Source organism: Thalassophryne amazonica, chromosome 10 (genome assembly GCF_902500255.1).
Source record: "Thalassophryne amazonica chromosome 10, fThaAma1.1, whole genome shotgun sequence".
Lineage (NCBI taxonomy): Eukaryota > Metazoa > Chordata > Actinopteri > Batrachoidiformes > Batrachoididae > Thalassophryne > Thalassophryne amazonica.
Genome location: NC_047112.1, coordinates 53,886,026 through 53,906,919, shown reverse-complemented (window position 1 = coordinate 53,906,919; position 20,894 = coordinate 53,886,026). Strand labels below are relative to the sequence as shown.

Genomic DNA, 20,894 nt, shown 5'->3' with positions numbered 1-20,894 from the left:
TTTTTCTCCTGGTCTTCTGTGCTGCAATTTCTGATACTGCCTGTGTTCCTGGATTGGATTGCATCATATCACACTGAATCACATCGACATGAATCATTTCATAATACAAATTATTATTCCTTCATCGTAAAGGAGAGATGCACACCCCTAACGATTGTGTCTTTTTGTCATACCTTATCATTTTTAAGGCTCAAGCAAAGGCTTCTAAGCCAGTTACACCTTGATACAAATTACAGCTTTTTCTGGAAAATATGGAATATGAGGTTGACTAAAATCCGCCTGTTTAAGACACCATTTCAGTCAGTACTCTTAAGTAGCTGTGATATATGAAAAATCACAAAGAAAGACAAGAAGCACATAGACGCTTTTCATTTCCAATGTTTGAGAAGGATTTTAAGGATCAACCAGATAATGGATAGGACACAGGTCAACCCAGTCAGTGATGAGATAAGAAGACATCGATGGAATTGGATTGGACAAAACCAGTGACTACAGGTGAGCCAGAGGTTAACACAGCAGTCAGGATACCAAAAATGATCTGGTGGTAGACACTGGAAGCAGAGAGAACAGCAGCCAAAGACAGAGAAGCCTACAGAGAGGATGTGGCCTTATGTGCATACAACCATGATGAGTGATGATGATGATGATGAGACCCTTTCCTTGGATTTTTGATCTGTGTTGGAGGTGTCGGTCAGTGCTTGATCTGATGTGTGCATTTCATTTTAATTAATTTAACATAAAAAAATAACCAATTTTTTTTTTTTTTGCTAGGTAACATCAGTGTGTTAACAACCCACGTCTTCCATTCTATCCTGGAAGAAAATGATTTCCAGGATCAGAACATCACCTTGGAATTGGTCCATGACCCTCAGACTGAGGATTGTGTCATCTTTGACCCTTTTATGAAGAACTGGAGTCAGGACGGCTGCGGCTCACTCAGAGGGGCAGTCTGTCAGTTTAAGAAAGGTGCAGGTAATTATGACGGTCATCAGTTAGTCATTATGACAATCACATATTTCGCTTGCTTAAATTTGTGTATTGGAATTTTTTCAGCATGCTAATATCAGTCAGCATGCCTTGAATTTGAATTTGGATCCAAAAATATCCCAGGTACACAAAGGTGATGTGTCGTTTAAATAACTAAATAAAAAATTGCCAGTCTCAGAGAACTGCTTCTCTCTACACCTCCTCTGGAGCCGGAGCAGTATAATGACTGCAAAGGTGAAGCTCTATCATAGGCAATTAAGACGTTTTGAGCCTGATCCAGAATATGTAGGGCATGGTTTTATATATACGAGGGCTGTCCATAAAGTATAGGTCCTTTTTATTTTTTTCAAAAACTATATGGATTTCATTCATATGTTTTTACATCAGACATGCTTGAACCCTCGTGCGCATGCGTGAGTTTTTCCACGCCTGTCGGTGACGTCATTCACCTGTGAGCACTCCTTGTGGGAGGAGTCGTCCAGCCCCTCGTCGGAATTCCTTTGTCTGAGAAGTTGCTGAGAGACTGGTGCTTTGTTTGATCAAAATTTTTTCTAAACCTGTGAGACACATCGAAGTGGACACGGTTCGAAAAATTAAGCTGGTTTTCGGTGAAAATTTTAACGGCTGATGAGAGATTTTGAGGTGATTCTGTCGCTTTAAGGACTTCCCACGGAGCGAGACGTCGTGCAGCACTCCCAGGTGCCGTCGTCAGCCTGTTTCAAGCTGAAAACCTCCACATTTCAGGCTCTATTGATCCAGGACATCGTGAGAGAACAGAGAAGTTTCAGAAGAAGTCGGTTTCAGCATTTTATCCGAATATTCCACTGTTAAAGGAGATTTTTTTTTAATGAAAGACGTGCGGACGGGTCCGCGCGTCGGGATGCAGCCGGCGCGGTGCGGCGGTACAGGAAAAACACCTCCGTGTTGATAACCATTTGTAAAATCCAGGCGGCTTTTGATGGCTTTCAGTGGAGTGAGTATATGAGAAATTGTTTAACAGCTGAACATGTTCCAACTTGTCCTTAAGGCTTCCAACGGAGGTGTTTTTCCTGTGGCGGAGCGTCGCGGCGGCTGTGAGCCGACGCTGCAATCCGCCCGCACGTCTTTCATTAAAAAAATCTCCTTTAACAGTGGAATATCCGGATAAAATGCTGAAACCGACTTCTTCTGAAACTTCTCTGTTCTCTCATGACGTCCTGGATCAATAGAGCCTGAAATGTGGAGGTTTTCAGCTTGAAACAGGCTGACGATGGCGCCTGCACAACGTCTCGCACTGTGGGAAGTCCTTAAAGCGACAGTATCACCTCAAAATCTCTCATCAGCCGTTAAAATTTTCACCGAAAACCAGCTTAATTTTTCGAACCGTGTCCACTTCGATGTGTCTCACAGGTTTAGAAAAAATTTTGATCAAACAAAGCGCCAGTCTCTCAGCAACTTCTCAGACAAAGGAATTCCGACGAGGGGCTGGATGACTCCTCCCACAAGGAGTGCTCACAGGCGAATGACGTCACCGACAGGCGTGGAAAAACTCACGCATGCGCACGAGGGTTCAAGCATGTCTGACGTAAAAACATATGAATGAAATCCATATAGTGTTTGAAAAAAATAAAAAGGACCTATACTTTATGGACAGACCTCGTATATCCAATGCAAATATCATGTAGTATGTTCTGTATTTGTATAGCTTATGAATTGTAAATGCTGTCTATCACTGATTGCAGAAGTCCTGGATACATTCATTTTACCAAATAAAACATTTGTGGGCAGACCAGACAAGGAGCATCTGATGAAATCTGTGAGTTGAAGTCACACAATCCATTCAGGTCTAGAAAAGAATCAGTGACTGATCTGGTATCTCGCTCTCTCTCTCTCTCTCAACTTATACATACACACACACACACACACATATATATATATATATATATATATATATATATATATATATATATATATATATACACTCAACAAAAATATAAATGCAACACTTTTGGTTTTGCTCCCATTTTGTATGAGATGAACTCAAAGATCTAAAACTTTTTCCACATACACAATATCACCATTTCCCTCAATTATTTTTCACAAACCAGTCTAAATCTGTGATAGTGAGCACTTCTCCTTTGCTGAGATAATCCATCCCACCTCACAGGTGTGCCATATCAAGATGCTGATTAGACACCATGATTAGTGCACAGGTGTGCCTTAGACTGCCCACAATAAAAGGCCACTCTGAAAGGTGCAGTTTAATCACACAACACAATGTCACAGATGTCGCAAGATTTGAGGGAGCGTGCAATTGGCATGCTGACAGCAGGAATGTCAACCAGAGCTGTTGCTTGTGTCTTGAATGTTCATTTCTCTACCATAAGCCGTCTATAAAGGCGTTTCAGAGAATTTGGCAGTACATCCAACCAGCCTCACAACCGCAGACCACGTGTAACCACACCAGCCTAGGACCTCCACATCCAGTATGTTCACCTCCAAGATCGTCTGAGACCAGCCACTCGGACAGCTGCTGAAACAATCGGTTTGCATAACCAAAGAATTTCTGCACAAACTGTCAGAAACCGTCTCAGGGAAGCTCATCTGCATGCTCGTCGTCCTCATCGGGGTCTCGACCTGACTCCAGTTCGTCGTCATAACCGACTTGAGTGGGCAAATGCTCACATTCGCTGGCGTTTGGCACGTTGGAGAGGTGTTCTCTTCACAGATGAATCCCGGATCACACTGTTCAGGGCAGATGGCAGACAGCGTGTGTGGCGTCGTGTGGGTGAGCGGTTTTCTGATGTCAATGTTGTGGATCGAGTGGCCCATGGTGGCGGTGGGGTTATGGTATGGGCAGGCGTCTGTTATGGACGAAGAACACAGGTGCATTTTATTGATGGCATTTTGAATGCACAGAGATACCGTGATGAGATCCTGAGGCCCATTGTTGTGCCATCCAAGAACATCACCTCATGTTGCAGCAGGATAATGCACGGCCCAATGTTGCAAGGATCTGTACACAATTCTTGGAAGCTGAAAATGTCCCAGTTCTTGCATGGCCGGCATACTCACCGGACATGTCACCCATTGCGCATGTTTGGGATGCTCTGGACCAGCGTATATGACAGCATGTACCAGTTCCTGCCAATATCCAGCAACTTCGCACAGCCTTTGAAGAGGAGTGGACCAACATTCCACAGGCCACAATTGATAACCTGATCAACTCTATGCGAAGGAGATGTGTTGCACTGCATGAGGCAAATGGTGGTCACACCAGATACTGACTGGTATCCCCCCCCAATAAAACAAAACTGCACCTTTCAGAGTGGCCTTTTATTGTGGACAGTCTAAGGCACACCTGTGCACTAATCATGGTGTCTAATCAGCATCTTGATATGGTACACCTGTGAGGTGGGATGGATTATCTCAGCAAAGGAGAAGTGCTCACTATCACAGGTTTGTGAACAATATTTGAGGGAAATGGTGATATTGTGTATGTGGAAAAAGTTTTAGATCTTTGAGTTTATCTCATACAAAATGGGAGCAAAACCAAAAGTGTTGCATTTATATTTTTGTTGAGTGTATATATGTGTGTGTGTGTGCTTAACTCCAACACGTCTGTCTCTGTGTGTGTGTGACAATTCTCTGTGCTTTGTTTTGTTACTGTTAGTATGGCCAAAGCAGATGGTCACCCCGCTGAATCTAGTCTGCTTGAGGTTTCTTTTTATAAGCAAAAAAATGCTGGTTACACATTGTGCAGCTGCTGTGAAAATAAAAAAAACAAAAAATTACATGCCACCCACGGGAATTGAACACATGCCAAATACTCTGATTGCCAGTCAGAAACTTTACCACTGAGCTACAGTCGCTGTCCTGTAAAAGCTGCCTCATATCAGGAAGGATATGGACGTATTTAAAAAAAATAAAACCGCACAACATATAAAAACACTCCATTATATTGAATCCCTCTTATCAAGCGGGCAATACAAATATGATCCGTCTGTTCCTCTGTAGATGACCCATGGTCACGGACGTACAGTCATGAAATGACATGAATGAAAATCAGTTCGCTCTTCTCATGTCCACATCTGCTGGTGTGTGTCCAGCTGGCCCGAATGCGTGTCCTGCTCGATATGCGTGTCTTGTGGACGCCGCACCGCAGGACTGACACCGCGTCATGTGGAACAGAGCTCATGGGGGTGGTGTGACAGTCAGATCTGCGTGTTATGATCTGATGGTCTGTTTCAACCTGGGAGCAGCCTGTCAATGTCCGCACCATGTGCGCGCTCGCTTGCTGCAGCCTGTCACCACAGCAATATATGTTTTTATTTAGGTCCACGTAAGGACAGCAAGCAGACACACAGGCGTCGCAGTGGGCAGTTGTTAGTTCATGTCCGTCCAAACACAGTACGTGTTGTCCGTCTGGGACGTCCAGATTAGAGGGTGACATGGGAGTAGATTTTCATTTCTGTCCCGTCCCACTCCCACAGAAAAATTCCTGTCCCATCCCAATCCCGGGCCAGAGTAAAAAAAAAAATTCCTGTCCCGTCCCACTCCTGGTAAAATGACTCCCACTCCCATCCCGCTCCCATTTAGAATGACTCCCGCTCCTGTACCGCTCCCATTTTTTCCTTCTTTTAGTTTTTAGGCTTTAGTGTTCTGCAATTTTATTTCAGAAGATGTGGCAACAGAAACAGTTATATCTGTGGTAATACAGGAAGGCTCTTTTTGCCTTAATCCAAAAAAAAAAAAAAAACTTCAGTAAAAGACACAAAACATAAATAATGCATGGCCTGTGGTCTTCTAGTTTTTCAAAATGTGGCGGTGGGGTACATGTAATGATCCTGACATTTACTTTGACTTCTATTTCTGTAACTGCTGTCTGTATGAAACCAACATATTTCATGTTTTGTGTGGTCAGCTTTATTTTTATTTCTTTTTTGTTAATATATATCCATTCATACATTTAAGGCCTGCAGCATTTTCCAAGAAAAAAAAAAGGTTGGGACGGGGCAATTTATTCTAAATGTAAGAATTAATTAATAATTTTTACAGCCAGTTTTCTTGAAAAATGTCAGGGGATGAATACATGAACATTTCCAAGTCACTGAATATTTCTTAGATTTCATTTTTATCAATCATTCAGAAATACAAACAGTGTGGTACTTTATGGTAAATCTGTGTCAGGTAGGCAGTTTTCAAAAAAAAATGTCCATGCAGGAAGGAGACAAGTGAGGGAAGCCACCAAGACACAACTTTGGAAGAATTTGTGCCTTCTGTGGGTGAGTGGAGAAACTGGGAATAGTGCAACATTTTTATTTTTATCTTCATTTTACATACAGCCCCAACTTTTTTCTGATTTGTGGTTGTTTCTGTTGCATTTCTAAAATTACAGAACTGCTATAATAATATAACACCAAAGTCTTATGAAGAAGGAAAAAATACACAAATGTGCAGGAAAAACTGAACAGTGCAGACTGATTTGACTCTCATGATTTTTAAAATAATAAGAGGTAACTTACTTTGAAATAAATGAAACACAGAGCTGCAGCCTAATAACTTTAAAAAATAACAAAAATCTCCAGCTTGTATTTTTATTCTGACTTGAGTTCATTTCCTGTTTTTTCTCCTCCTCAGTCACATTTTGTGCTTAAACATAAAACATCATCTAAAATAAATATCTTTGGAAAATAACAGCCTGTTAAAGTTCAGAGTTCTCAGCTGCTTCATGTGATTTCTGCTTCTGAACATCTCTGCAGAGTTTCTCCACATCAGGCCTTTTTTAAATACACGTGTGTGTGATTTTTATTCTGTTCATCCATATATTCTCATTTTACAGGAATTTTGACCAGTTTATTTCATCTCATAATTTAAGTTTTGCTGTCACCGACATGCGCACACAGTGTGAACAGGACGTACCTTCAGAACAGTCCAGGGACAAAAAAGGCAGCGCCACATTTTTAACGTGTTGCTTCACTCAGCACGGTGGCTTAGTGGTTAGAGCTGTTGCCTCACAGTGAGATGGTTATGGGTTAAATTCCCGCCTGTGGAGTTTGTATGTTCTCCCCGTGTTTGCGTGGGTTTCCTCCGGGTGCTCCGGTTTCCTCCTGCATCCAAAGACATGCGAATTAGGTGGATTGGAAACTTTAAATTGTCCGTAGGTGTGCGAGTGGGTGTGAATGTGTTTGTTTGTCTGTTTGTGGCCCTGTGACAGACTGGCGTCTTGTCCTGGGTGTACCCCGCTTCATGCTCTATGACTGCTGGGATAGGCTCCAGCCCCCCGCGACCCTTAATTGGACTAAGCGGTTGAAGATGAGTGTGTCTGTGTTTTGCTTCACTCTGTGCTCAGCGCACGCTCTCTCACTCTGCACTGAATGAAGCCGCTCAGACCCCTCCACCCCTCCCCTCTTCCCCCTTGCAGCGAGCCGACTCACTCACACACACACACACACACACACACACACACACACACACACACACACACACACACACACACACACAGATGGCTATAGGGATTGGACCCAGTCCTAATTTTAAACGGCTTTAAGCAAAGCCGCCCACTATTTTTTCAACGTCTTTTTCAAAAATTGACCACCCAAATGACGGTAGGCCGGCTCGCTGCCTAAAACCTTGGTTCCCACTCCCGTCTGCTCCCGTGAACTTTTAATCCCGTACCGTCCCAATCACGTGATAAATAGCAAAGTTGACTCCCATCCCGTGGGAATCCCACAGGAATCCCGTGATCCGTGGGATTCCCAAAAAAATGTCAGCCTCTAGTCCAAATCCACAGCTCCCCACAGCTGCTTCTGTCAGCGGCCACACCTCCTGTCAGTTCAGCGCACACACCAACATGTCAGTGTGTGTGTTTGCAAAGCCACACTTGTGGGGAACTTAGACATATTTCACATCCAGCTCGACAGTGATTGCCTGCTGACTGTTTTTGTGATGATAGTACGAATGACCACACATTTTCTAAGTGCCATGCGAGCGCTGTTAGATGATCCTGTGTGTTACCTGGAATTTCCCGACACCTGTCGTGAGAGGGTTCAATGGGTTCGCACAGGGCACACTCTGTCTTTAAGCCGCTGGTGTGCGCAAATACTTGTAGCAACAGGTTTAAGAGGCAGCTACGATTTTACACGTTTTGCACACGATTCCTGCTTCATGCGCACTTTATGCGCAAATCGACCAAATTAGCACTATGTGTGAAGGGGCCCTAAAGTTAGCCAAAAATAGAAACAAACAAACAAACTAAAAAACCCACAACAAAAAAAAATTGCTTGTTTTGGGTTGTGCCGTGGGGAACACAGGATCGGTAGGTAGGAATTTTTTTTTTATTTAAATTTATTTTTATACATCTTGCTAAATGAATCTTGCTACAGGAATTCAATTCTTCAGTTGAAACGCATTATAATGTACAAGTAAACACTACTGCACATTTGTATACATAGGTTTTGGTCATTTTGTCAGTCTTTTGAAAGCATACATGTTTTCTTCACTGACGTGGAACATCGTTTTGACATGAGTACTTGAAGCACATTTGAGTCTCCTTGTGTGCCTCAGAGGAAGGTATACTGTCTCTGTTGTCTGTGTACACTGATGATGAAACTCAGCTGTTTTCACACCAGATTCCATCCAGCGATACCTGGCCAGTGTTACAATGTGCTGTCACCTCGTACAAGCTTGAATAGAATGATGGGTGGTGGTTTAGAAATGTGTCTCATCATACGATGCCTTATGAAAGGCCACAAGCACACTTTAGCATCTTACTTTGAGTACATGATGACATTTTTTGGACACCTTGGGACACCTTGGGCACCTTGAAGTGACTTGTGTTATGATTTGGTGATGGACAAATTAATTGATTTATATAAAAAAAAATCAAGAAGGACCTCACTAGTGCAGCAACAAACAGTACATTCATATTCAAATTAAGCAAGAATCATTATAAACACAGGGACTTTACATTGCAGTCACCTTATATATTTATGTGGGAATCTTCTTCCTCAGCTGCTAGCTGAATTTAACATCAGCTCTTCTTGGGATGGAGACCTCAGTGAGCTTCAGCATCTGACCGAAGGTGTCCTGCAGATAATGGAGTCTGAGAGCTCAGACTCCTTTACCTCCAGTGATGTCCTCCATCTGACCCAGATCATAAATCTGGTCCTGACTACACTGCCTGTCATTTACACTGCCGGAGTTGACACAGCAGAGGTCATGGTGTCCGTGGCTACCAACTATCTGAAGCTGGCTAGTTTGATGTTGGAGCCCCACACAGCTGCAAAGTGGATTGGCCAGACAGAGGATGGGGTGAGGCGTGATGTTTGGTTACATGGTATTTATGGTTTGCATGGACAAATGTTTTCTGTAAGAATAAAATTCCCTGAATTCTGTGTTTCATCTACAGGTCAGTGTGGGGCCATTCACTATTGTGACAAGCATTGACAGCCTCACTGAAGCTCTTGCACACATGCTGTCGTCTGAGGGCAGAGGCTTCACTCTTTCTACCAAAAACATAGGTGAGGAAATTAGGCATAATTCACAAAAGTATGTGAATGAGAATCTCTTGAGTCATAGGTTGTTGAGATTATGAGTGAATGTGTCTGCAAAAATACAAACAGAAACTCTGTAAAAGTGGCATGATCAGTTCTGAAATCTTGGTTACAGTTGAGGACCAGTGAACCAGCTACTTTGGGCTGTATTCTTTTATATATTAATTTAAATACTATGACAATGTTGGCACGGTGGAGCATGCCTGGGCATTTACTAGCAGGAACATGTAAAGTAGGCCTTTTATTTGCATACAATTTATGAAGCATTGTTGCTAATCACATGGTTCTGATGGCCACTGAGGCCACTGTTGCTTGCAAGTTAATTCATATGATCATACAGCTCAAATTTGATATTTTCATGTCACCAGCTTGCATAATGGATGGGGAGTAAAAGCTGTAGGGGGACCAACCAGTCATTTGGGCTGTTGGACAACAACTGTTAGTGTCTGCCTTGTTGTAAACTAGAAGCCGTTTCTCTGCCTTAAGTAAATTTTGTTTTTTCCAGCTTTATCTTAAGGGTAAAGTAAAGCCTTTTCTCATCAGATGTGATCTTGAGACAACCATTCATGCTTTCATCAGCTCCAGACTTGATTGCTGTCATGCACTTTACATGGGTATTAACCAGTCTTCTCTTGCACACCTCCAACTTGTGCAAAATTCTGCAGCTCATCTTTTAATGAACACTTCCAGACGTGAGCATATTATGCCTGTACTGTACTCACTCCAATGACTTCCACTTAATTTTAGAATTAATTTTAAGATTTTAATGTTTCTTTTTAAACCTATTATGGTGTTGCACCATCCTATTTGTCAGAAATTTTAAATCTCTGCACTTACAGTAGGACATTACGGGCGTCTGGTCAGCTTTACTTAGATGTTCTGAGGTCAAAATACAAACTTCGGCGTGATCGTGTTTTTGCGGTAGCTCAACCCAGACTGTGGAACAAGTTACCTCCTGAATTACACACTATTTCTGACCCAGCACTTTTAATGTCAAAGCTAAAGACTTATTTATTTAAACTGACTTTTAATACCTAGTGGTGCTGTGACATATTTTGTTTTCATGTGCCTCTTTAACTCTGTTGTATGTTTGTTTTATCTTTGTGAATTCTTGTTCTTTGATTTTATCGTAAAGCACTTTGGACACCTTCTGGCTGCTGTAAAAGTGTTGTGTGGGCCGCTGAAGAGGAGGTACTGCTGGCCCACCACCAGAGGGCGCCCTGCCTGGAGTGCGGGCTCCAGGCACCGGAGGGCGCTGCCGCCTCACAGGAGCAGCCAGGGTGACAGCTGTCACCCATCACCTGAGACAGCTGATATCAATCAACAGGGAGGTATATCAGCAGGACGGCATCTCCACCTCATTGCCGAGATATCGCTCTACCAAGGAGGTAACGAACTCAGCCAGCCATACGGATGAATCCATTGTTGCTTGTGTGTAAAACGACTGAAGACTGAAAAGGACGTATTTGGATAAGTACTCTTATTCCCACATTACAGCGTTGTTTCTGAGTAGAGGTGGAGGTGGTGTTTTCCACCCCACGTGTTGTTGGGTGCAGCCGCACCCAAATCTGACTGTTTCTGTTCCTCGCCAGCAGTACCGGATCCGACGAGCGGAGGCAGTGATCACCTGGGAGTTCGGGACTTGGTGGCTCCAGTATTCCCGGGGTTCGGTGGCAGAGGAAATCGGGTGGTTCCGGTTCGACTTGGACAGACGTCTCCTATCGTCGAGCCTGCCCACACGACACCGTTGGAATTCGACTTGTGACCAAAATTGTAATTTGTTGTGTTTGTTGTGCGTGTTCACAACAGTAAAGCTTTGTTATTTGACTTTCTTCATTGTCCGTTCATTTGCGCCCCCTGTTGTGGGTCCGTGTACTGACACTTTCCCAACAGGATATCTCGGCCATCGTCATGGATCCCGAGGGGCGTCAACCGGCTGTTGAACGGCCAATGGAAGAACAGGACGCGCAGGCGTCCGCAGGAGGGGTAATCGGTGAGTTGCAGCGGATCCTCACCGCTTTCACGACTCGGTTAGATTTGATGACCGAGCAGAACGTCCTCCTGAACCGCAGGGTGGAGGCTCTCGCCACGCAGGTGGAAGCGCGCCCTCCGGGCACCGCTGCGGCTCTCCCTCCCGTAGACCCTGTACGTAACATAGACGTTCCACTGGTTGTTCAACGACCCCTCCCACCTTCCCCGGAAGCATACATAAGCCCCCCAGAACCGTACGGAGGCTGTGTGGAGACGTGCGCGGATTTTCTTATGCAGTGTTCGCTCGTCTTCGCACAGCGTCCTGTTATGTACGCGACCGATGCTAGCAAGGTAGCTTATGTAATAAACCTGCTTCGCGGTGAGGCACGCGCTTGGGCTACAGCACTCTGGGAGCAGAACTCACGGCTCCTTCAGACATATGATGGGTTTGTGAGGGAGTTCAGAACCGTGTTCGATCACCCCAATAGAGGAGAAACCGCTTCAACAGTGCTACTGTCAATGAGACAGGGGCGTCGGAGCGCAGCTGCCTATGCAGTCGACTTCCGCATCGCGGCTGCGAGGTCCGGCTGGAATAGCACTGCCCTCCGCGCCGCCTTTGTAAACGGACTGTCATTGGTTCTTAAGGAGCACCTGGTGGCTAAGGACGAACCACGGGATTTAGATGGGCTTATCGATCTGGTCATACGATTAGACAATCGGTTAGAAGAACGTCGTCGGGAACGAGACGAAGGGCGTGGCCGGGCACGCGCCGTCCCTCTCCCTTCCGGTTCCGACCGCATCCCGCCTTCCCCACGCTCCACGGCTCCGGCGCTCCGTGTGGCTACAGCTCCCCCTGCTTTAGGGCACCAGATGCACAGAGGAGGCAGGCCCGCGGAGTATGTTTTGATCGTGGCTCGACAGAGCACCAAGTGAGAGACTGCCCCGAGCGGTTAAACACCAACGCCCGCCCCTAGAGACTGGGCTAAGGGTGGGCCGAGACATTCACGTGGGACACACCCACATTGCCACACGACTCCCAGTTACGATCCTTTATGAGGAATCAACCCTGAAAGCCCCAGCACTGGTGGACACGGGCTCTGAAGGGAATCTGTTGGACAGCAGATGGGCCAGGGAGATAGGGCTCCCTCTGGTGGCGCTTACCTTGCCTGTGCAGGTGCGAGCACTAGATGGCTCCCTACTCCCTCCAATCACGCATAAGACACCACCTGTAACCCTGGTGGTGTCCGGAAATCACCGGGAGGAGATCGAGTTTTTTGTGACTCCTGCTACCTCCCGAGTGATTTTGGGGTTTCCCTGGATGTTGAAACACAATCCCTGGGTCAATTGGCCGTCCGGGGTAGTGGTTCAGTGGAGCGAGACCTGCCATCGGGTGTGTTTAGGTTCCTCGGTTCCTCCCGGCTCCCAGGCTAAGGAGGAGGTCAGAGTCCCGCCCAATCTGGGGATGGTGCCGGTGGAGTACCACGACCTTGTCGACGTGTTCAGCAAGGATCTGGCGCTCACCCTTCCCCCCCACCGTCCTTATGATTGTGCCATTGATTTGGTTCCGGGCAGTGATGAGTTCCCGTCCAGCAGGCTGTACAACCTCTCACGGCCTGAGCGCGAATCAATGGAGACCTACATCCGGGACTCGTTAGCCGCCGGGTTGATCCGGAATTCCACCTCCCCGATGGGTGCAGGTTTCTTTTTTGTGGGTAAAAAAGACGGCGGTCTTCGTCCATGCATTGATTATAGGGGACTGAACGAGATCACGGTTCGCAACCGATACCCGTTGCCCCTGTTGGATTCGGTGTTCACACCCCTGCATGGAGCCCGAATCTTCACCAAGCTCGATCTTAGAAATGCGTATCACCTGGTTCGGATCCGGAAGGGAGACGAGTGGAAGACGGCATTTAACACCCCCTTAGGTCACTTTGAGTACCTGGTCATGCCGTTCGTTCTCACAAACGCTCCCGCGACTTTCCAAGCGTTGGTTAATGATGTCTTGCGGGATTTCCTGCACCGGTTCGTCTTCGTATATCTGGACGATATACTCATCTTTTCTCCGGACCCTGAGACCCATGTTAAGCATTTACATCAGGTCCTGCAGCGGTTGTTGGAGAACCGGCTGTTTGTGAAGGGCGAGAAGTGTGAGTTCCACCGCACGTCTTTGTCCTTCCTGGGGTTCATCATCTCCTCCAACTCCGTCGCTCCTGATCCGGCCAAGGTTGCGGCGGTGAGAGACTGGCCCCAACCCACAAGCCGTAGGAAGCTGCAACAGTTCCTCGGCTTTGCAAATTTCTACAGGAGGTTCATTAAGGGCTACAGTCAGGTAGTTAGCCCCCTGACAGCCCTGACCTCGCCAAAAGTTCCCTTCACCTGGTCGGATCGTTGCGATGCCGCGTTCATGGAGTTGAAACGGCGTTTCTCGTCTGCACCCGTTCTGGTGCAGCCCGATCCTAGTCGCCAGTTAGTGGTTGAAGTGGACGCCTCGGACTCAGGGATAGGAGCCGTGCTATCCCAGAGTGGGAAGACCGATAAGGTCCTTCACCCGTGTGCCTATTTTTCCCGCAGGTTGACCCCGGCCGAACGGAACTATGACGTCAGCAATCGAGAACTCCTTGCGGTGAAAGAGGCTCTTGAGGAGTGGAGACATCTGTTGGAGGGAACGTCCGTGCCATTCACGGTTTTCACTGACCACCGGAACCTGGAGTATATCAGGACCGCCAAGCGGCTGAATCCCAGGCAAGCCCGCTGGTCACTGTTCTTCGGCCGTTTTGACTTCCGGATCACCTACCGTCCCGGGACCAAAAACCAAAAATCAGACGCTTTGTCCCGGGTACATGAAGACGAAGTCAGAACGGAGTCGTCGGATCCCCCGGATCCCATCATCCCGGAGTCCACTATCGTGGCCACCCTCACCTGGGACGTGGAGAAGACCGTCCGGGAGGCCCTGGCACGAAACCCGGACCCCGGAACCGGGCCGAAGAATAGACTCTACGTCCCACCAGAAGCTAGGGCTGCGGTTCTGGACTTCTGTCACAGTTCTAAGCTCTCCTGTCATCCTGGGGTGCGAAGAACCGTGGCAGTCGTCCGGCAGCGCTTCTGGTGGGCGTCCCTGGAGACCGACGTCCGGGGTTACATCCAGGCCTGTACCACCTGCGCCAGGGGCAAGGCCGACCACCGCAAGACATCGGGATTGCTACAGCCGCTGCCCGTGCCTCATCGCCCCTGGTCTCACATCGGCCTGGATTTTGTCACGGGCCTTCCGCCGTCCCAGGGAAACACCGTCATCCTCACGATAGTGGACCGATTCTCCAAGGCGGCCCACTTCGTGGCCCTCCCGAAGCTACCAACGGCCCAGGAGACAGCGGACCTCCTGGTCCACCACGTCGTCCGTCTGCATGGGATACCATCAGACATCGTCTCCGATCGCGGTCCCCAGTTCTCCTCGCACGTCTGGAGGAGCTTCTGCCGGGAACTGGGGGCCACGGTCAGTCTCTCGTCCGGGTATCACCCCCAGACCAACGGGCAAGCAGAACGGGCCAACCAAGAGATGGAGCAGACCCTACGTTGTGTGACAGCCGCGCACCCGACGGCCTGGAGTACCCACCTGGCCTGGATCGAGTACGCCCACAACAGTCAAGTATCATCAGCCACCGGCCTCTCCCCTTTTGAGGTGTGTTTGGGGTATCAGCCCCCGTTGTTTCCGGTGGTTGAGGGAGAGGTCAGTGTGCCCTCGGTCCAGGCCCACCTACGGAAGTGCCGTCGGGTGTGGCGTGCCGCCCGTTCTGCTTTGTTGAAGGCCCGGACGAGGGCGAAGACCCATGCAGACCGGCGGCGGACCCCGGCTCCCACGTATCGTCCTGGGCAGGAAGTGTGGTTGTCCACCAAGGACATTCCCCTACAAGTGGACTCCCCGAAACTACAGGAACGATACATTGGTCCGTTTAAAATTCTCAAGGTCATCAATCCCGCCGCAGTGAGGCTTCAGCTTCCGGCCTCACTGCGGATTCATCCAGTATTCCATGTTTCCAGAATCAAACCTCATCACACCTCACCCCTCTGCACTCCGGGTCCGGCACCACCTCCTGCCCGGATCATCGACGGCGAGCCGGCTTGGACTGTGCGCCGGCTCCTAGACGTCCGACGGATGGGCCGGGGTTTTCAGTATCTGGTGGACTGGGAAGGGTACGGCCCCGAAGAACGCTCCTGGGTGAAGAAGAGATTCATCCTGGACCCGGCCCTCCTGGCCGACTTCTACCGTCGCCACCCGGACAAGCCTGGTCGTGCGCCAGGAGGCGCCCGTTGAGGGGGGGGTCCTGTTGTGTGGGCCGCTGAAGAGGAGGTACTGCTGGCCCACCACCACCAGAGGGCGCCCTGCCTGGAGTGCGGGCTCCAGGCACCGGAGGGCGCTGCCGCCTCACAGGAGCAGCCAGGGTGACAGCTGTCACCCATCACCTGAGACAGCTGATATCAATCAACAGGGAGGTATATCAGCAGGACGGCATCTCCACCTCATTGCCGAGATATCGCTCTACCAAGGAGGTAACGAACTCAGCCAGCCATACGGATGAATCCATTGTTGCTTGTGTGTAAAACGACTGAAGACTGAAAAGGACGTATTTGGATAAGTACTCTTATTCCCACATTACAGCGTTGTTTCTGAGTAGAGGTGGAGGTGGTGTTTTCCACCCCACGTGTTGTTGGGTGCAGCCGCACCCAAATCTGACTGTTTCTGTTCCTCGCCAGCAGTACCGGATCCGACGAGCGGAGGCAGTGATCACCTGGGAGTTTGGGACTTGGCGGCTCCAGTATTCCTGGGGTTCGGTGGCAGAGGAAATCGGGTGGTTCCGGTTCGACTTGGACAGACGTCTCCTATCGTCGAGCCTGCCCACACGACACCGTTGGAATTCGACTTGTGACCAAAATTGTAATTTGTTGTGTTTGTTGTGCGTGTTCACAACAGTAAAGCTTTGTTATTTGACTTTCTTCATTGTCCGTTCATTCGCGCCCCCTGTTGTGGGTCCGTGTACTGACACTTTCCCAACAAAAAGGCTTTATAAATAAATGTTGGTTGATTGATTGATTGATCTACACAAGACAGTTGATGGAGACTTATAGTAACAGTGATCATAGAGATGATTATTTCTGTTTTTTTTTATGGTGATGTTAATTTATTGTCCAGCAATTCAACTTATAATCACATACTGCTTTTCCTGATTTATGGGGCTTAGTTTCTGTTGTGTCAACATCTATTATATATAAGTTTTATTATAGTATGTCTGCACTAATAAATTACTTAAAATAAAAAAACTGGAAAACTACATTAATAGGTCATGAATGGACAAACAAATGCACCCTCACTTACTGACTCACTCACTCATCTTCAACCTCTTCCTCCATTTAAGGGTTGCGAGGGGACTGGAGTCTATCTCAGCAGTCATACGGCGTGAGGCAGGGTATACCCTGGACAGGACGCCAGTCTGTCGCAGGGCCACATATAGACAGACAAACACATTCACACCTGCACGCACACCTGTGGATAATTTAAAGTTTGCAATTCACCTGATGTGGGAGGAAGCTGGAGCACCCTGAGGGAACCCACACAAACATGGGGAGAACATCTAAACTCCACACAGAAAGGCCAAAGGTGGGAATCAATCCCATGACCTTCTTGCTGTGAAGCAACAGTGCTAACCACTAAGACACCATGCTGTCCAGAAAAGTACACATTATAAGCAAATTTAAGTATATTTTAATTGTAACAAATAGAATAAAATCTGTGAATAAGAGAATAATAAATGGGTATTGATAATGTGTCTGTTGTGTTTGTGTCCAGTTGTGTACATGGTATGGCAAAAACTGTCTGAAGTGACCCAGAATCAAATCTTCAAGCCTTCTGCTCTCGGCTCTCACAGCAGCAGCAGTCAGGATGTGCTGCTCATACCGAACTCTGAGCTCCAGAGGGTACACTCACTGGGTAGGAAATACACACATAAATGAAATATATCTATATTTGTGTCTAGAATGCATCTATCTATCTATCTGTCTGTCTGTCTGTCTGTCTAAAGTTTGGGCACCCTTGATAATTTTCATGATTTTCCTTTATAAATCATTGGTTGTCTGGATCAGAAATTTCAGTTAAATGTGTCATATAGCAGACGAACACACTGATATTTGAGAAGTGAAATGAAGTTTCTAGTATTTACAGAAAGTGTGCAATAATTATTTAAACAAAATTAGGCAGGTGCATAAATTTGGGAACCCTTGTCATTTTATTGATTTGAATATATTTAGCACTAATTACTGGAACACAAAATTGGTTTGGTAAGCTCACTGACCCTTGACCTCCTTACACAGGTGAATCCAATCATGATAAAGGGTATTTAAGATGGCCATTTGCAACATGGGAGCCTCTAAACACCTCTCAAGTGACCTGAAAACAAAGATTGTTCTACATCATGGTTTAGGGGAAGGATACAAAAAGCTATCTCAGAGATTTCAACATAGTTAGGAAATGGAAGACCACAAGCACAGTACTAGTTCAGGCCCGAAGTGGCAGGCCAAGAAAAATCTCAGATAAGCTGAAGCGAAGGATGGTGAGAACAGTCATAGTCAACCCACAGACCTGCTCCAAAGACCTACAACATGATCTTGCTGCAGATAGTGTCTCTGTGCATCGTTCAACTATACAGCGCACTTTGCACAAAGAGATGTTGTATGATGCTGTAATGCAGAGGAAGCCTTTTCTGTGTACACGCCACAAACAGAGTCGCTTGATGTATGCTAAAGCACATTTGGACAAGCTAGCTTCATTTTGGAATAAGGTGCTGTGGAATGTTGAAACTAAAATTGAGTTACTTGGACATAACAAGGGGCAGTATGCATGGCTGAAAACGAACACAGCATTCCAAGAAAAACACTTGCTACCTACGGAAAAATTATGAGGTGGTTCCATCATGCTGTGAGGCTGTGTGGCCAGTGCAGGTACTGGGAATCTTGTTAAAGTTGAGGGTCACATGGATTCCAGTCAATATCAGCAGATTCTTGAGAACAATGTTCATGAATCATTGACAAAGTTGAAGTTGCGCCAGGGCTCGATCTTTCAACAAGATAACAACCCTAAACACTGCTCAAAATCTACTAAGGCATTCATGCAGAGAAACAAGTACAATGTTCTGAATGGCCATCTAGGTCCCCAGACCTGAATATTATTGAAAATCTGTGGTGTGATTTTAAGTGGGCTGTCCAGGCTTGGAAACCAACAAACCTGAGATGATTTGTAAAGAAGAATGGTCCAAAATACCTTCATTCAGAATCCAGACTCTCATTGGAAGCTATAGGAAGCATTTAGAGGCCGTTATTTCTGGAAAAGGAGGATCTACTAAATGTTTTTTTTTTTTCTGTTGAGGTGTCCAAATTTATGCACCTGCCTAATTTTGTTTAAAGAATTATTGCACACTTTCTGTAAATCCTATAAACTTAATTTCACTTTTAAATATCACTGTGTTGTTCTGCTATGTGATGTATTTTACTGAAATTGCTGATCCAAACAACCAATGATTTATAAAGGAAAATCATGGAAATCATCAGGGGTGCCCAAACTTTTCCATCTATCTATCTATCTATCTATCTATATAGATATGTATGTATACAGTTGTGCTCAAAAGTTTATGTACTCTGGCAGAACTTTAGTTTTTTGGCCATTTTTCAGAGAATATGAATGATAACACAAAAACTATTTTTTACTCATGGTTAGTGGTTGGGTGAAGTGCCATACTGTTTGTATTTCTTCATAACTGATGTAAATAAAGTCCAAAACATATTCAGTGGCAGCTTTACCATCAGAGAGCCTCGTCCACAATGACCACAAAAAAATTCCAAGCTGTCACTGATGTTAAAGGGGACAATACATGGTATTAAGAACAGGGGTATGTAACTTTTGATCAGAGTCATTTGGGTAGTTTCTGTTGTCATTATGATTTAAAAAGAGTCAACAGTTGTTTGACAATAAATGGCTTCACCCAATCACTAACCATGAGTAAAAAAAGTTTTTGTGTTATCATTCACATTCTCTGAAAAATGGCCAAAAAACAAAAATAATTGCAGGGTATGTCAACTTTTGAGCACAACTGTATATGTATGTCCATATGTATGTACACATGTACGTCTGTGAAAACCTGCACATTATCCATGACAGACGAACAAAAGGGCTCTCATTTTATGTCCATCATAACATTCATTTCATAATCTGGAATATGTGGAAAACCTTGATTATGTACATTAGTTCATGTAATCACCACCAAGTGGCATTTCAAGAGTGCAGTGTGTCATGTTTTCCTTGGTATCAGTCCCTGACTGCTTTGACTATTTGTCAAAGCATCCTTGAGCAAGACACTACTAACTGCTCAGCTACCCTGTCCTCAAGAGATACAAATCTCAGCTGAGATGGTGGAAAAAATATGCAGTACTATCTCATCTTTGTATTATGTGTTTTGTTTTGTTTTTTTTACATTTTAGGTTTAAAGCTATAGGGCCTTTCAAATTTCACAAAACTGAGAAAATTTTGTTTCTATTGAAATCCAAACATTATAATGTTTTGTAACATGTTGCAAAATTACAGCTCATTTTCATGAAGAGGACGTATTTATCTGGGGGGAATGTCCACAGTGAATATTGTTTTCCTGCATCGCTATCATGCAGACTAACTACAGGAGGAAGCACATATGTGCATGTGTTAAGCCCCGTTTACACATAGACGGTAAACTCTCCCGGAAGCGTCCCGGCAGAGATTTTGCCCCCTCTGGGCCATTTTAGGTATCAAATGCCGTAGTTAACGCCGGCGCACGGGGGCGTGGTTTGGTTCCGGCTTCACCGGGAATCGTCGAAAAAATTATTCAACATGTCGAATAATTCCGGGAGCGCTCCCGGAGAAGTGGCCTGACGACGGAGACAATGCGAACAACGGCGTTTGATACTTTTTAATCGCTGTGTCATCCCGCCCCTTCCTGTAGTGCCACAGTTTACACCGCTGTAATTGGCGGCCGGCGTTGTATCCCTAACCAACGGCGTGTAAAACGGCGATAGAGCCCACATCGGCGTCCTCAAAGGCGTTTTAACCGGCGACAGAGGCAGACAAAACGGCTGCGCTAGCGGACAGTACGCTGTTCTAAACGCCACCTCCCGGTTAACGGCGTTCCAAACGGCTGATAGGCAGCGGTCAGTATAAAAACGCTAGCGCGCTGCATGCAGGTATTTTTGCAGAGACGCTCCAGTATACTTCCTAAAATAAAATTGGCAGTGGCAAGGACTTACCAAGAGGTCTGGTTCAGAAGCAGAGGGTAGCCCTGTGGTGGAAATGAGCAACACGTTGAGGAGGGGAAAAGGAGAGAAAAGAAAAGG

The 20,894-nt window shown here is 46.2% G+C and overlaps 1 protein-coding gene across 1 annotated transcript in view; it reads left to right on the top strand.

Annotated features, from left to right (window-relative positions):
* Nucleotides 1-20,894, top strand: part of LOC117518106 (adhesion G-protein coupled receptor D2) — a 282,536-nt gene that overhangs the window by 48,249 nt on the left and 213,393 nt on the right. The window contains 5 exon segments of the mRNA XM_034179168.1: nt 772-972; nt 2,709-2,782; nt 8,980-9,279; nt 9,377-9,488; nt 17,332-17,472. Of these exon segments, the coding sequence (XP_034035059.1) occupies nt 772-972; nt 2,709-2,782; nt 8,980-9,279; nt 9,377-9,488; nt 17,332-17,472 (828 nt within the window).